The 16,778-nt window shown below is 46.8% G+C and overlaps 1 protein-coding gene across 2 annotated transcripts in view; it reads right to left on the reverse strand.

The window, feature by feature from the left end:
* Window positions 1–16,778, reverse strand: part of svep1 (sushi, von Willebrand factor type A, EGF and pentraxin domain containing 1) — a 122,719-nt gene that overhangs the window by 31,943 nt on the left and 73,998 nt on the right. For both annotated transcript variants that reach the window (XM_071333557.1, XM_071333556.1), the window contains exons 9-28: window positions 13,971–14,100; window positions 12,934–13,041; window positions 9,436–9,567; window positions 8,825–9,016; window positions 8,192–8,313; window positions 7,887–7,992; window positions 7,412–7,615; window positions 7,070–7,306; window positions 6,550–6,711; window positions 5,698–5,859; window positions 4,764–4,925; window positions 3,775–3,863; window positions 3,205–3,301; window positions 2,941–3,054; window positions 2,551–2,664; window positions 2,102–2,303; window positions 1,629–1,786; window positions 1,278–1,476; window positions 885–1,060; window positions 328–452 (exon numbers count right to left, since the gene is read on the reverse strand). In XM_071333557.1, the coding sequence (XP_071189658.1) occupies window positions 328–452; window positions 885–1,060; window positions 1,278–1,476; window positions 1,629–1,786; window positions 2,102–2,303; window positions 2,551–2,664; window positions 2,941–3,054; window positions 3,205–3,301; window positions 3,775–3,863; window positions 4,764–4,925; window positions 5,698–5,859; window positions 6,550–6,711; window positions 7,070–7,306; window positions 7,412–7,615; window positions 7,887–7,992; window positions 8,192–8,313; window positions 8,825–9,016; window positions 9,436–9,567; window positions 12,934–13,041; window positions 13,971–14,100 (2,991 nt within the window). The remainder of the gene's footprint in view (window positions 1–327; window positions 453–884; window positions 1,061–1,277; window positions 1,477–1,628; window positions 1,787–2,101; window positions 2,304–2,550; window positions 2,665–2,940; window positions 3,055–3,204; window positions 3,302–3,774; window positions 3,864–4,763; window positions 4,926–5,697; window positions 5,860–6,549; window positions 6,712–7,069; window positions 7,307–7,411; window positions 7,616–7,886; window positions 7,993–8,191; window positions 8,314–8,824; window positions 9,017–9,435; window positions 9,568–12,933; window positions 13,042–13,970; window positions 14,101–16,778) is intronic.

The raw sequence follows: 16,778 nt of genomic DNA on the forward strand, positions 1-16,778 counted from the left end.
TCACTTCCTGCCACAGAAGTTTTTTGTACATGTTACACAGACATTTCAAACTTTTGCCACCCAGAGATGCCAGTTTATGTACTGTAGTTAGTTATGTAGCCTGGACAACAGTCTTCTTCTGCTTGAGACTACTATTTTGTGTGTCAAACACGGTTAGCGTGACAATGAAAAACAAGTTGTTCTGAAGCAGAAACAGACTTAGTACACTAAGCTGGTCGTTATGTTTAGATAGTGATATGCTAGCTACAGTTCTAATATGTGAGTCTGTAGTTCAGGTTTGTAGAGCAGTAGCTAGGACAGCTGGATTTGTGCGTCAGTGGGATTTACTTGCTGTGGGTCGAGAACCCGGTCCCAGATGTGGAGCTGGCTGAGGGACCCTACGAAGGACTCCACGGGGTTGAAGCCCTCGCCCCTCTGGTCCTGGTCCTGGCCCAGCACCAACGCCCCTCCACCTGGAGGGTAGAGGTCAAGGGTCAAAGGTTAACCACCTCTCTTGGTTTCTTCGGGTTCTGTGACATGTGCCTTAAAACCTAACCTCACTGCTATTATTTCATTAAGACCTGCAAAATAGCATCATTCTACTTTTTGATACGCAAAACTTAGAAACTATAAGCAGGCTACTAGGACATAAGTACACAATAAGCAGATACAAGATCAGGCTAAGGCACTACTGAAAATAGCACTACACCCGGGATGGTTAGCTGTGGTGCTATGATGATATATAGATTGACAATAAACTGATACTTTATTTTGAGCAGGCTAACAATAGCGCTACACTTGGGATGTAGGAAATGACATCATATGCATGGAACTATGAATACAGTACATCATGATACTATGACACTCAGATAATAGCTATGAGCAGGCTGAGGACAGCACTACACCTGGGATGGTGGTGCCCACTGACAGGCCTTTCCCTCCGTCCGAGGGGTTGCCATTGATGTAGACCCTCCAGTCCCCGTCCCAGCTCCGCCATGACACGCCGATGTGGTGCCACTGACCCGTGTTGACCGCCGGGCAGTCTGTGATACGCTCCTTACCGTTGACGTACAAGACCCACCTGGGGAAAAGGGAGGGAGAGAGAGAGAGAGAGACGGAGGCAGGGGGAGGCAGCAGAGAAAAGGAGAGAGACAGAAAATAATATTGTTTTGTATTGTGTTTTGTGAGGACCCCGAGAATAGTATAGCTGTGGCTAGTGTCTTATGACAGTCTTAACATTTACGGGAAAGGGAAAGTTGTGTGTGTGTCTGTGTGTGTGTGTCTGTGGCAGCACTGACCCATTGTAGTCTATGAGCAGGAAGGCGTTGTCACTTCCCTCCACGGCGTAGGATATGGGCGTGCCGTAGTTGGTGGTGTCCGAAGACCTCATCCAGAAAGTACACGTGATCTCCGTCAGTGCCGGCATCATGCCGTCCATCATCACGTAACCATGGATACCTGACACCTCGAAGTCCAGGTTGAAGGATGTTGACATCTCTGAAAGAGAGAAAATGTTAAGGCCGGAAATGAAGATGAAGATGAAGCTCTCTCTCTCTCTCTCTCTCTCTCTCTCTCTCTCTCTCTCTCTCTCTCTCTCTCTCTCTCTCTCTCTCTCTCTCTCTCTCTCTCTCTCTCTCTCTCATCTATACCTGTCTCACACCTGGTTCCGTTGAACCCAGGAGGGCAGCGGCAGGTGTAGGAGTCCAGTCCGTCCACACACGTGGCCCCGTTGATACAGGGGTTAGCCTGACACTCATCCACATCTACCTGACACAGCCTGCCCCGGTAGCCCTCCACACACTGGCACCTGGACACAGATAGAGACCAGTACGTCATACATACCTGTGCAATACATCATCATCCTAATGTGTCATATTTGATTAAAACAATTACAGATGTTGTTTCTTGCACGCTAGCCTTCACTATCTTTCACTATTAAAAGCTCAACAAATTGTCTAGATTTAAATATTTGTTTATCCATATAAAACATCAACATGAAGTAAGATATGGCAACTTGGTTGACGGCAGTCAGTCATATTTTATTATATTTTTGATATAACCTTTATTTAACCAGGAAGTCCCGAAGGTCCGAAGGCCTCTTTCCGCAAAGGGTTTTTATTACCTGAAGCTGTTGACGGCATCCCGACATGTCCCTCCGTTCTGACAGGGGGCGCTGTTACACTCGTCCACGTTGACCTCACAGCGGTCCCCAGAGTAGCCCGGGAGGCAGGTGCAGGAGTACCCCCCCTCCAGGTCGTCACACACACCCCCGTTCAGACACGGGCTGGACAGACACTCGTCTATCTCCAGCTCACAATGAGACCCTAGAAGAAGATCATGTTGTTGATCATAACGCCTTTTGCACGAATACAGGAGATCCCAATTAATTGCATTGTCGGCATTGAACGTTTGCTGCATAAACTTAGGCTGGCTTTTCATTGACGTTGCAAAAAGTTTTGGTTTTGCTGGTTTTGCCTTTGCGGTAGTTGCATGAAATGTGGCCTTTGCTCGTTATGAATAAAGGTAACTGAAGGGCCCAAGGGGCCTGGTAACGAGGCAGAGGGATCCCACCTGTGAAGCCATCAGCACAGCTGCAGGTGTACTGGTTGACCTCGTCCACACACACTCCTTCGTTCAAACAGGGGGAGGAGCTACACTCGTTCACCTCCGCCTCACACAGAGAGCCTGGGGCAGAGAAACGACATCGGCAAAAAGAAACTACAGTCCGTCATCAGGTCGGTTGCAAATGACCAGCACTAAATGTCTAGGTGACAGTCTGCTCCTGCTTTAGCCAAGTCCTATGTCGTAGTCATGTTTGGCGAGGACTGATAGGACTGAGGTTTCTACAGAAAACAGACTGGGACCCAGGCTACTAAATGTCTAGGAGAGACAAGAAAATGAACAGGAATGAAGTGGAAGGGAGTGGAAACTGGGTACCAGACATTCATGATGTTCCCATACCTACGAAGCCTGGTCTGCACTGGCAGACAAAGTCTCCCATGCCGTCCTTACACAGACCCCCATTCTGACACGGTGCCGAGTCACACTCATCTATGTCACTCTCACACTTCGCCCCTGCAGGTAGAAATACATGTTCACAGCCTTATGACGAGACAACTGACGTTTGGCCCTAACTTTTTTTATTGCTCTGATGAACATGACCGAAAGCGTACACATGACGAGACGTTTGAATAGATGAAGAATGCATTCATGGGTGTAGTTTACCTGTGAAACCAGGTAGACAGGTGCAGATGTAACCCGCCCCCACCTCCTCACACGTCCCCCTGTTCTGACACGGGTTCAAGAAACACTCATGGAAGACCTGGGGAGAGGAACAGTAATGTGGTTAGGAGTTATGTTTATGAATATGGAGTGTGAGAATTTCAGGACTAGGAGAGAAATGTATTCTTACACTCCGTATTCAATAACCATGACCAGACCTGGGTTCAAATACTTGAAAAAACATATGAAATACTTTGAGCATTTGCTTGAGTCTGCCTGGAGTGCAACAGGTGGGTGGGGTTTTCAGTTTAGGGTCCTTTCCGTTGGTTGATTAAGGCAAGCTCAACGGCTGCCACTGCATTTTGACCAATCTGATCAGATCTCTTGCCAATAATTGGGCAAAAGATCCGAATTGGGCTGCCTGTGTAAACGCAGCCATACAGGCACAGAAAATATTTCAAGTATTTGAAACTCAGGTCAGATCATAACTCATAACCATAGTGCAGTCAAGTCAACCGATCTGCTGTAAACCCCTTAAGGAGTCTCTTGAGGACATGGGTCAGTCAGTCTCACCTGGCTACTAGCCTGATAGCCCTGTGAAACCACCACCTCTGGGGCTGATGTCACACTCTCCTCCTTAGGCAGGAAACTAGAGCCAAAACCTGATGGAGAGATGGAGGGAGAGAGGGAGGGAGAGGGAGTGAGAGGGGGAGAGAGAAGAGGGGGAGGGAGGGAGGGAGTGATGAGGAAGGAAGGAAGGAAGGAAGGAAGGAAGGAAGGAAGGAAGGAAGGAAGGAAGGAAGGAAAGAAGGAAGGAAGGAAGGAAGGAAGGAAGGAAGGAAGGAAGGAAGGAAGGAAGGAAGGAAGGAAGGAAGGAAGGAAGGAAGGAAGGAAGGAAGAAAGGAAGGAAGGAAGGGGAGAGAGAGAGAGAGAAAGAAAGAAAGAAAAACAGAAAGAAAGAAAGAAAGAAAAAGGAAAGATAGAGAGAGAATCAGAGAAGAAAGGAGAGAGAGTTTCCACTCGCCACCAAACTGGCAGACACTAACAAAGCTCATTTAGTCTGGTTGGCCAAGTCTACCAGCCACCGTTTGTTCGCACCCTTAAGGCTTTTAATTCCTAGGTTATTTCCATTCAGTAGTCACATGACGAAATCATTTCCATTCTTTCCTGATCCTTTTTGCAAACCCTTTTCCATTCAGTGGCTCAGTCTCAAACAATGATGTATGTCTATGGTCTTAAATTATACCCTGGTACCCATCTAGTGTCATTTTAACCAAAGCCATATGTCAGTAGTCCTATGGGGGAATACTATAGGGAAATAGGGTGCCATGAAGTACACTATAGTTCAGTTCAAACTTTATTGGAAATTATTTGGCTGCATATATAAGGAACAGGGTGTGATTTAGTGCACTACATAGGGAATAGTGTGTGATTTTGTGCACTACATAGAGAATAGTGTGTGATTTTGTGCATTACATAGAGAATAGTGTGTGATTTTGTGCACTATATGGGGAATATTGTGGGATTTGAGACCTAGGCAGTGTAGTGTAACAGTAACTCACTGGAGCAGTGCTGTATGGCGGTGGCCCCGGTGACTGTTGTGGTGCCGTAGAATGGGCAGGAGAGGCAATAGGAGCGGCCGTGGTCTGGCTGGTAGTAGTCTCTGGGACAGGGGTAGCAGGGGACCAGTCCTGTGCGAGAGAAATAACCTGCCAAACATGGAACTGGAGGGGGAGAGGGAGGGAGGGCTAGTGTCACTAATGAAAGTATGGAAGTAAGCACAGTAATCACATTTTTATGTTAGGTCGGTGAGTTCAGTCTGAATGTAAATGCAGTCATGTCTGTGTTTCCCCTCCCCTCTTCACAGGGTCAGAGTGTGACTCTCTCTCCTCCCTCCCTACATCACTCCTTCCCCCTCCCTCCCTCTCTCTCTCCTCCCTCCCTACATCCCTCCTTCCCCCTCCCATCCTCTTTTTCTCCTCCCTCCCTACATCCCTCCTTCCCTACTTCCCCCTCCCTCCCTCCCTCCCTCCCTCCCTCCCTCCCTCCCCCCTTCCCCCACTCTCCCTCTCTCTCTCTCCTCCCTCCCTACATCACTCCTTCCCTCCTTCTCCCTCCCTCCCTCTTTCTCTCCTCCCTCCCTACATCCCTCCTTCCCTCTCCCTCCCTCGCTCTCTCCTCCCTCCCTACATCACTCCTTCCCTCCTTCCCCCTCCCTCACTCTTTCTCTCTCCTCCCTCCCTACATCCCTCCTTCCGCCTCCCTCACTCTTTCTCTCTCCTCCCTACATCACTCCTTCCCTACTCCCCCCTCCCTCACTCTCTCTCTCTCCTCCCTCCCTACATCACTCCTTCCCTCCTTCCCCCTCCCTCACTCTTTCTCTCCTCCCTCCCTACATCACTCCTTCCCTACGTCCCCCTCCTTCCCTCTCTCTCTCTCCTCCCTCCCTACATCACTCCTTCCTTCCTTCCCCCTCCCTCCCTCCCTCTCACTCACCTCCACACTCAGCCATCTCCCTTGCCCCGCTGGTGACGGTGGAGGTCTCATCCGGACAGACCAGACACTCTCTGGATCCCAACCCAGGCTGGTAGTACCCCAGCGGGCACGACTCGCACGTCTCCAGCCCGTTCACAGAGTAACCTCCAGGCTTGCACTGCTCTGAAACATACCCATGGAAACACATACAATATAACATATACTAATAATGAGTTCATTGAGTTTATAACCTTCAATATTATTTAGGAGTAACACCACCTGGTGGTATTACATTCATGAGGAATAGAGTTGACGATACAGTATTTTAGGACCAGGAGTTTTCCTTGTCAGATCCAGCTAGTTACTGGGACCAGGAGTTTTCTTGGTCAGAGCAAACTAGTTACGGGGACCCAGAGTTTTACTGGGCAGAGCCAACTAGTTACTAGGACCCAGAGTTTTTCTGGTCAGATCCAACTAGTCACTGGGACCAGGAGTTGTCCTGGTCAGATCCAGCTAGTTACTGGGACCCAGAGTTTTTCTGGTCAGATCCAACTAGTCACTGGGACCAGGAGTTGTCCTGGTCAGATCCAGCTACTTACTGGGACAAGGAGTTTTCCTGTTCAGATCCAACTAGTTACTGGGACCCAGAGTTTTTCTGGTCAGATCCAACTAGTCACTGGGACCAGGAGTTGTCCTGGTCAGATCCAGCTAGTTACTGGGACCAGGAGTTTTCCTGTTCAGATCCAACTAGTTACTGGGACCCAGAGTTTTTCTGGTCAGTTCACATGGCCCTATGTACAGTATTACCAATGTATGAGTCCACCTGAGTACTTTGTCCATGTGTTTAACCTTGTCCAGGGGACAGTGTTTTACCTTTGCACTCGTCCTGGTTGCGTGCGTGGAGGTAGGCTGTGGAGGATCCATCGGGACAGGTCTTACACTCCATCTGACCCTCCTGGTCCTGGTAGGAACCCAGCCAGCAACTCTCACACTCTGCGTACTCCAGGGAGTAGTAGGTCCCCACTGGACACTGGACTGGAACACACAACAACACACACTATAACCACACATATTTACACATGACCACATATAACCAGACACAACCAGAGAATAGTTAGCAGGTCCCTACCGGACACTGGACTAGAGCACACAACAACACACATTATAACCACACATATTTACACATGACCACATATAACCACACACAACCAGAGAATAGTTAGCAGGTCCCTACCGGACACTGGACTGGAACACACAACAACACATAGAATAGTGTAAGGCCAAACCTTCATTCATTCATCCATTCGTTCATTTGTTAATTCGTTCCTTCATTTGTTCAGACCACGCTGCGTAGACATAGTGTACGGTGTGTATCTCATGGCCCACTGCTCACCACACATCCTCCCCTTCAGTACAGACCCAGGTCGGCAGAACAGAGAGGCCCTCTTGCTCTCCAGGGACTTGGGGTCAGCCACCACGATCATCTCAGACGACACGTGATAGGATGACAGCTGCTTCTTGGCCAGCGTCCGCTTCAGGCGATTGGTCAGCTGCTCCAGGATCCGCAGCAGGCGCTTCTGATTGGCTACCTCCACTGAGTCGTTCCTGGACGAGGGCTGCGGGATGCTTGCTGGGAGAATGGACACAGCTCAAAGGACGGGACTCGAAACAACAACACAAACAAATTCAACTGCATAAGTTCATTTTGTTTATGTTGACCGTGCCACCAGCCTACCTGTGATGTTGAAGAATATCTGTATCTTGTGGTCTCTGGTGGTGGTCTTACGGTGCCTTTTGCTGCGGTAGTGGGAGGTTCCCGTCCTGGCACTACCATCCTGCTGCATAGGGGTTTGCGGGCTGTCCGTAGCAAAGCCCGAGTCGAAGTAGGCATAGTCCTGACCTCTCTGGGGTCCCAAGTTACTGCTCCATCCTCCTGGGCCTTGGAGAGTGAGAGGGAGATGGAGAGGGGTGAGAGAGGGGAGGGAAGGGGAGGGAGAGGAGAGGAGAAGGAAGGGAGAGGGGGTTATGAAGAGAAATTATTAGGAAATACATACATCTCAAGGCCCTACTGCTTGTACAGTACATTCTTATAGTTTGGACAATACGTTTTTATAGATCTGACCAGGGAAGAAACCTATAACAAGGTCACATGATCACGTGGTTAGGTGGTCAGGGAAAACTCCTGGTCCAATAGCATATGAAGGTCTTACCGATGGCGAATCCATTCTCATAGTCGTAGTTGTACTCCAGACAGTGGCCTTGGGATATCACCTCTAACTTGCAGGCAACATCATCGTGACTGCAGATGGTCGGGAGCTATGGATACAATTGAGAGAGAAATTAAAACATATACTGTGTGTGTGTGTGTGTGTGTGTGTGTGTGTGTGTGTGTGTGTGTGTGTGTGTGTGTGTGTGTGTGTGTGTGTGTGTGTGTGTGTGTGTGTGTGTGTGTGTGTGTGTGTGTGTGTGTGTGTGTGTGTGTGTAATCCTTTGTTGATTTGATTTGTGTTCTCACCATGTCTCTTAGTTTAGTGTTGAACTCCCCAGTGAAGGACTTGACCAGGTCCAGGTCATCACAGCGAGAGGCTTTGAACAGCATCTCAAAGGGCTTGAAGCCATGGTTGGCAATACGGTTCACTGAGAGTACGGACAGGACACGCGCACACACACACACATACACACACGCGCATGCACGCACACAGACACACACAGTCAAAATTTCAATCATGCGTAGTATGTATGTACACATAATACTGTAACTGTAACATAAGAGGAGAAAAGAGAAGATGGGACAAAAGATGAAAAGAAAATGGATGAAAGCTCTGTATCCCAAATGGAACTCATACCCATACCCAGAGCCCAAAGATCAGAGCCCAAAGACCAGAGCACCAAGACCAGAGCACAAAGACCAGAGCACCAAGACCAGAGCCCAAAGACCAGAGCCCAAAGACCAGAGCCCAAAGACCAGAGACAAGAGCCCAAAGACCAGAGCCCAAAGACCAGAGCCCAAAGACCAGAGACAAGAGCCCAAAGACCAGAGCCCAAAGACCAGAGACAAGAGCCCAAAGACCCGAGCCCAAAGTAGTACACTACTGTATATAGTGAATAGGGTTCCATTTGGCATGCACCTATGACTAAGGTCACTCACAGGAGCAGTCGGGTCTGTCGGGCGAGTGTGGCGGCTCCCACACTCCATTGTTGGCACAGAAGTAGCTGTGGACAGTCTGCTGTGCAAAGCTGTATCCAGCGTTACAGTACAGAGTACAGTTGACCCCGTCCTCTTCATCAGAACAGGCGAACCCCCCGTTCACTGGCGCAAATGGTTGTTCACAAGTAGACCCTGGGACATAATAAAGACACACAGGGTTTTATGGGTAGTGTAGTCATGGGGCTGGCTTAATTATATTGAATTTAAAAAATAAACAAGAACAAACTTCTATTTGTTGGGTGGGCACCCTGTCTCTACATTGATGAGTAATGTGGTACAAGAAGGAGGAAGGAAGAACTGTGGATAGCAAAGGAGCAGTACAGTACCAAACAGGTGATTTGAGATCTATCACAAAATAGCAAATCTCTCATTGTGTTACAAAATGAATATGACATAAAACATGAATATTTAAATATCCCTTTAGTTTCCCAAGAAGTCTAACGAAGATCTAAGTTCTTGTAAAGCCAAAATACAGCAAAGATACAGAATACACTAATCTAGTAAACTCTAGGAAACTCTGTTTAACTCTAGTAAACTCTACTTCCTGTTACCTTGTACAGTGATGGTGAGGTCACAGGTACGATTGTTGCCTGCCTGGTCGGCAGCTGTGTAGCTCACCACCGTCTCTCCCACAGAGAAGAGAGAGCCGGGTGTGTGGGTGGTGGACACACTCAGACGCCCACCTGGGAAGGGTACACAACACAACAACAACAATAACCAACACTTACATACTGTACAGAAGCCAAAATTATATTACAGACCTGTCCATGTGCCAGTTGCTACTTACATCTTTGGACTCATAAATTCAAAAAATGAACGTATAAATGCCTCATGAGCTTAGTTCAACTTTCGTACCCCATCAGAACACAAAATATATTTTACTCCAATGTTGGTAAACCAAGTAAATGTAAACAAACACTATATAGCCTCAAAACATGGTTAAAACTCTAATTTTGATATCATGGATGGTCGGTCCTTGCATCCATCGCTCTGTCTACTGTATGAATTTGAGAGTGGTTTCATTTCTCCAGCGCCATCCCTAAGGTTTTTGACAAAACAGGGGCGGGGATTATTATTTGTTATTGTTTCAACTGCTGATTGATGCTTTAAAGCAATGACAAACTACAAACAGTGTACTTTCTTATCATTTCTTAGAGCAAGGATTTAAATCATTGGTTGAATGCAACCTTCCCACAATCAAGTCCAAAATCATTATTCTGAGTTACTGTTCAGCAGTGTTCAAGGTCTATACAGTATATTTCCCCAAAAGTGAATTGCACTTCTGAAACAGGCCATCAGAGGGCAGTGTTGGGTTGCCAGTTAGTATACATAGCAGAGTGAGTAACTGTGGGGTGAAGTTTCCCCTAAGTACAGATCTAGGATCAGCTTCCCCCCAATCATAACCTTAACCATCAGTGAGGAAAATGTCATACTGACCCAAGATCAACGTCTAGGGGCAACGTCACTCTACTCCTAAATGAGTCAGTCTAGTCCTGGTAAACCATATAAGTTATAATAAAGCAGGGCATGTTGACACATGAAAACGTCTGGCTAGTCTCTCTCTGGGCATCACATGGCACCGGAATAATAATCATCATCTGGGCAGCCTGGGGGTAATTGCTACCAGCTGGAGGGATGGATAGGTTGGAGAGATAAAGAGAAGAGAGAGAGTTGGAAAGAGGGAGAGAGATAAAGAGAGAGAGAGAGAGAGAGAGAAGAGGGATCGCCACAAGCTGTCCTATTATATTCCTCTCCCATGGACACTCACGCACTTTAAATACTTTATTTGAATCCACCAATCAAATGTACAAAAAAAGTATCCAGACGTTTCAAGTGCATCGCACTCGAGGGTACAGAGAGCACCTCCTTCCCCAAACAGCTAGGCTGCCCACGACAGCTGAAACAGAGCAGTGCCTAGCCAATTGCTTTGCCTTAGTTTTTGTCAGGCCCGCAATCTGGAGGCCACGCACTGCAAGCCTGTGTACGTGGCCAAGACTGCCAAATATCAGCCCCACCAGCTTGCACCTGCACCCGAGGCTGTCCAAGCGCACCACGAGGGACTTGTATTTAATAAGCTTCTCGGCAAAAGCCTGCTCCATGTAGCCGTCAAATGAGCAGCCCACTTCCAAAATGAGCACCTCCCCCTGGCCTCCCCCCACAACAACAATATTTGGTGTATTTATCTGAACTATAACACACACACACGCACACACACACGCACGCACGCACGCACGCACGCACGCACGCACGCACGCACGCACGCACGCACGCACGCACGCACGCACGCACGCACGCACGCAACGCACACGCACACACACACACACACACACGCACACACACACACACACACACACACACACACACACACACACACACACACACACACACACACACACACACACACACACGCGCACACACACACCCTCTCTAACACAGACAGTAGAGAAGAGAGACATTCTCATTCCAGCCAGGATGACAAGTCTGGCTGAGTGGTGTCCTGGCCGTGTCTCCCCAGCCAGTCTCTAATTAAATAGAACCCAAGCAGCACCAGGGACAAGTGCGTGTGTGTGAAGCGGGGGGTTGGGGGGGGGTGTTGGGAATCAGGGCGTGGGCCTGATGGAAAAACAAAACATGCTGACGTTGGATCAACGTCGCAGTGACGTCATCGCGCCACCTCAGCTGAAAACCACCATGTGGTTACTTCTGTTTGTTGAAGGCATATCGTGTGTGGACCTTGGCAGGAAGGTTAGTGTGTGTGTGTACTGTATGTGTCTGAGTATAAGTCTGAGTATGTGTGTGCGTTCATGCGTGTATATACTACGTGTCTATGCTAGGTGTGTACGTGCACGTGTGTGTGTGTATCTGTCTGTGTGTCTGTGTGTGTAAGCTCCCAGCAGGACAGTGATATAAAGAGAGTGATATACAGATATACAGAGAGTCATGGTGTAGTGATGGTGTAGTATCTGTTCACAGGGCTGATGTTTGGGTAAGTTCTGTCTGTCTGTGAGCTAGCCAGGGGGAGAGGTCCACTATTAACATCACTCTATGATGTGTGCGTGTATGTGTGTGTGTGTGTGTGTGTGTGTGTGTGTGTGTGTGTGTGTGTGTGTGTGTGTTCTCTATGATGCCGTGGCCTTGCTCGACGAACACCTCATTCCAAAATCATAGGCATTAATATGGAGTTGGTCCCCCTTTTGCTGCTACAACAGCCTCCACTCTTCTGGGAAGGCTTTCCAATAGATGTTGGAACATTGCTGCGGGGACTTGCTTCCATTCAGACACAAGAGCATTAGTGAGGTCGGGCACTGATGTTGGGCGATTAGGCCTGGCTCGCAATTCATCCCAAATGTGTTCAATTGAGGTCTGGGCTCTGTGCAGGCCAGTCAAGTTCTTCCACACCGATCTCGACAAACCATTTCTGTATGGAACTCGCTTTGTGCACGGGGGCATTGTCATGCTGAAACAAGAAAGGGCCTTCCCCAAACTGTTGCCACAAAGAAGGAAGCACAGAATCATCTAGAATGTCATAGTATGCTGCAGTGTTAAGATTTCCCTTCACTGGAACTAAGGGGCCCGAACCATGAAAAACAGCCCCAGACCATTATTCCTCCTCCACCAAACTTTACAGTTGGCACTATGCATTGGGGCAGGTAGCATCCGCCAAACCCAGATTCGTCCATTGGACTGCCAGATGGTGAAGAATGCCAATGTTTGTCTATGATTGCATGGCTGTGCGCTCGATTTTTACACCTGTCAGCAATGGGTGTGGCTGAAATAAAAGCATGGCAATGACATTAACATACTGTCTGTACCACACCCTTGTCTGTCTGGTTCCCACCATTATATTGTCACCCACACACACACACATGCACATACTCAGACACACAAACACACACACACATTATTTCCCACTGTCTCTCTGTCTCCTTTTTCCAGTCACCCGACGGAAAAGACCCTGTTTAACCATTAGTCCCCTCTGGAGTGAGAGAGAGAGAAAGAGAGAAAGAGAGAGAGGGAGCGGAAGAGGTGCAGTCTGGGATACCGCATACCTGAGTTGTCGGAAAACTGCGGCACCTCCCAAACGACGGCCGTCTGCATGTCTGTGGCCTGGAAAGTGGGTGGCGACCTGCACCTGTCAATCACAGGGGGCTCCGTATCTAGGAAGGAACACCATCACCGTTGTTTGGGAGGGAACAAAGCTTGACCATGACAACCAAGTATGCACAACACATTTAGAAGAGGTAAAGAAGAACATTTAATGTCCACCTGAACGTTGGATTTTTATTTAGTCTTTAGCATTGTAGCTATGTTAAATTAGAACTACTAACATATTAGCAGTAGTAATATTCCTAAAATAGGATAACAATACAATGTAACCCTATGTTAAAGTATGCTACGTTATATAGTCTTAGTGGTATGCGCTGTTTTCAAGGGCACCAGTTAAACATGTGTGTGTAATAAAAAACCCACTGCATTTCTTCATAATAGCACATGGAAATGTTCACAGCTTACCGCAGTGCTTTTCCCCCTTGAGTTCTGAGGGTATCAAGTGTGTGACACTGGACACCCTTAATTTTCACACGTTGTGCACTTGAGTTTGCTTGGCACCTGTGACTACTGTGTAGACGAGTTATTTAGCCAGACGCTTTTATCCAAAGTGACTTACAGTAAACACGTGTTTAATACTGTATGTGCGGCCCTGAGGGAATCGAACCCACAACTCTGGAGTCTCAATAACCAACTGAGTCATTGGAAATAGGAACTACCACAAGTATTTCCTGAAAACCTAACCTGAACAGAGAAAACTCTGGCCGCTAATTAAAAGCTACAGTATAACTACGGCCTGTAGGCTATAACTAGGGCCTGGAGTTTTTCCTTTTCCTGGGTCATGTGTCAGGTCATGTGGTCAGGAAAAATCAGGGCCACAATCTCAACTACATGTTTCACATTGGTTTTGTTTTGTTGTGTTGTTTTATGATGGGGTTGGGATGTGGTTCTAATATGTGGTTGTGATCTGATGGTTGGTTGTGATGTGGATATGAGGTGGATGTGATGTGGTTGATTTTTGGTTGTGATCTGACCTCACCTATGACAGTGACAGTGAAGGTACAGTTAGCCTGGTTCCCAGCACGGTCTGTAGCTGCATAGGTGATCCTCTCCTCTCCTATAGGGAACAGCTGGGGAGGGGTGTACACAGGTTTCACCTGGACCAGGACCTAGAGGGCAGAGGTCAGAGGTATTTGAATTTTGATTGATTAGGATCCCCATTAGCCCGACGCCAATGGCAACAGCTAGTTCTACTGGGGTCTGACACAAAACTAAAAAGACATTACAGACAAAATACTTTACAATTGACATACATTTAAAAAAAATTAACATTGAGTGTGTGTGTGTGCATCTATCAGTTACACATACAGTACCAGTCAAAAGTTTGGACACACCTACTCATTCAAGGGTTTTTCTTTATTTTTTTACAATTTTCTACATTGTAGAATAATAGTGAAGACATCAAAACTATGAAATTGCACATATGGAATCATGTAGTAACCAAAAAAGTGTTAAACAAATCAAAATATATTTTAGATTTTAGATTATTGATGACAGCTTTGCACACTCTTTTGACTGATACTGTACATGCCAGTAAATACACACAACAAGTAGGATATATGCGGGAGAGGCGTTGTTTGTTTTTTTAAGCCAGGTTTGCTGATCGCTTTCGTTATATAAAATGGCTCTGTATAATACTATATCTTTCCTTGAATTTGTTCTGTGAAAGACCCCTGGTGGCATGTCTGGTGGGGTAAGTGTGTGTGTCAGTGCTGTGTGTAAGCTGACTATGCAAACAATTTAGACTTTCCAACACATTAATGTTTCTTATAAAAACAAGAAGTGAGGCAGTCAGTCTTTCCTTAACTCTTAGCCAAGAGAGACTGGCATGCATAGTATTAATATAAACCCTTTGGTTACAATGAAGAGCAAGACGTGTCGCTCCGTTCTGGTTCAGCTGCAGCTTAACTAGGCCTTTCTTTGCAGCACTTGACCATATGACTGGACAATAATCAAGATAAGATAAAGCTAGAGCCTGGAGGACTTGCTTTATGGAGTGTGGTGTCAAAAAAGCTGAGCATCTCTTTATTACGGACAGACCTCTCCCCATCTTTACAACCATTGAATCTATATGTTTTGACCATGAGAGTTTACAGTCTAAAGTAACACCAAGTAATTTAGTCTCTTCAACTTGTTCAACAGCCACACCATTTATTACCAGATTCAGGTCTAGAACTTAGGGAATGATTTGTACCAAATACAATGCTCTAAGTTTAATAGATGTTCAGGACCAGTTTATTACTGGCCACCCATTCCAAAACAGACTGCAACTCTTTGTTAAGGGTTTCAGTGACTTCATTAGCTGTGGTTTCTGAGGAGTATATAGCTGAATCATCAGCATACATAGACACACATACTTTGTTTAATGCCAGTGGCAGTTCATTGGTAAAAATTAAAGCGTAGAGGGCCTAGAGAGCTGCCCTGCGGAACACCACATTTGACATGTTTGACATTAGAGAACCTTCCATTAAAGAAAACCCTCTGAGTTCTTTTAGATAGATAGCTCTGAATCTACGATTTGGCAGAGGTTCAAAAGCTATAACACATACGTTTTCTCAACAACAGGTTATGATCAATGATCTCAAAGGCTGCACTGAAATATAACAGTACAGCTCCCACAATCTTCTTATTATCAATTTCTTTCAACCAATCATCAGTCATTTGTGTCAGTGCAGTACATGTTGAATGCCCTTCTGTACAAGCATGCTGAAAGTCTGTTGTTAATTTGTTTACAGAGAAATAGCATTGTGTTTGGTAGGGGTCAGTGGTCAAAAGAACACCGTTACCATTCGACTACTCAATAAACCCTGACAGGTTTAGTTCCTCTGCAGTATTCTTCCTTCATTGGGAGTTTTTGCTTGTTCCTTGACACTGTGCTACTGTTTGCTCTTTGGGGTTTAGGACTGGGTTGATGTTTTTCACCTTGTGACTCTTTGTGAAAAGCTGTTCACTTTTTCAGGATCCTGTCTTTCAATGATCATTCATAAAAATCCAAATAACTTCACAGATCTTCATTGTAAAGGGTTTAAACACTGTTTCCCATGCTTGTTCAATGAACCATAAACAATTAATGAACATGGTTGTCAAGGAATGGTCGTGAAGACACTAACAGCTTACAAACGGTAGGCAATTAAAGTCACAGTTATGAAAACTTAGGACACTAAGGAGGCCTTTCTACTGACTCTGAAAAACACCAAAAGAAAGATGCCCAGGCTCCCTGCTCATCTGCGTGAATGTGCCTTAGGCATGCTGAAAGAAGGCATGAGGACTGCAAATGTAGCCAGGGCAATAAATTGCAATGTACGTACTGTGAGACGCCTAAGACAACACTACAGGGAGACAGGATGGACAGCTGATCGTCCTCGCAGTGGCAGACCACGTGTAACAACACCTGCACAGGATCGGTACTTCCGAACATCCCACCTGCGGGACAGGTACAGGATGACAACAACAACTGCCCGAGTTACACCAGGAATGCACAATCCCTCCATCAGTGCTCAGATTGTCCGCAATAGGCTGAGAGAGGCTGGACTGAGGGCTTGTAGGCCTGTTGTAAGGCAGGTCCTCACCAGACATCACCGGCAACAACGTCGTCTATGGGCACAAACCCACCGTCGCTGGACCAGACAGGACTGGGAAAAAGTGCTCTTCACTGACGAGTCGCGGTTTTGTCTCACCAGGGGTGGTGGTCGGATTTGCGTTTATCGTCGAAGGACTGAGCGTTACACCGAGGCCTGTACTCTGGAGCGGGATCGATTTGGAAGTGAAGGGTCCGTCATGGTCTAGG

This window comes from Salvelinus alpinus, chromosome 11, assembly GCF_045679555.1.
Source record: "Salvelinus alpinus chromosome 11, SLU_Salpinus.1, whole genome shotgun sequence".
Classification (NCBI taxonomy): Eukaryota; Metazoa; Chordata; class Actinopteri; order Salmoniformes; family Salmonidae; genus Salvelinus; species Salvelinus alpinus.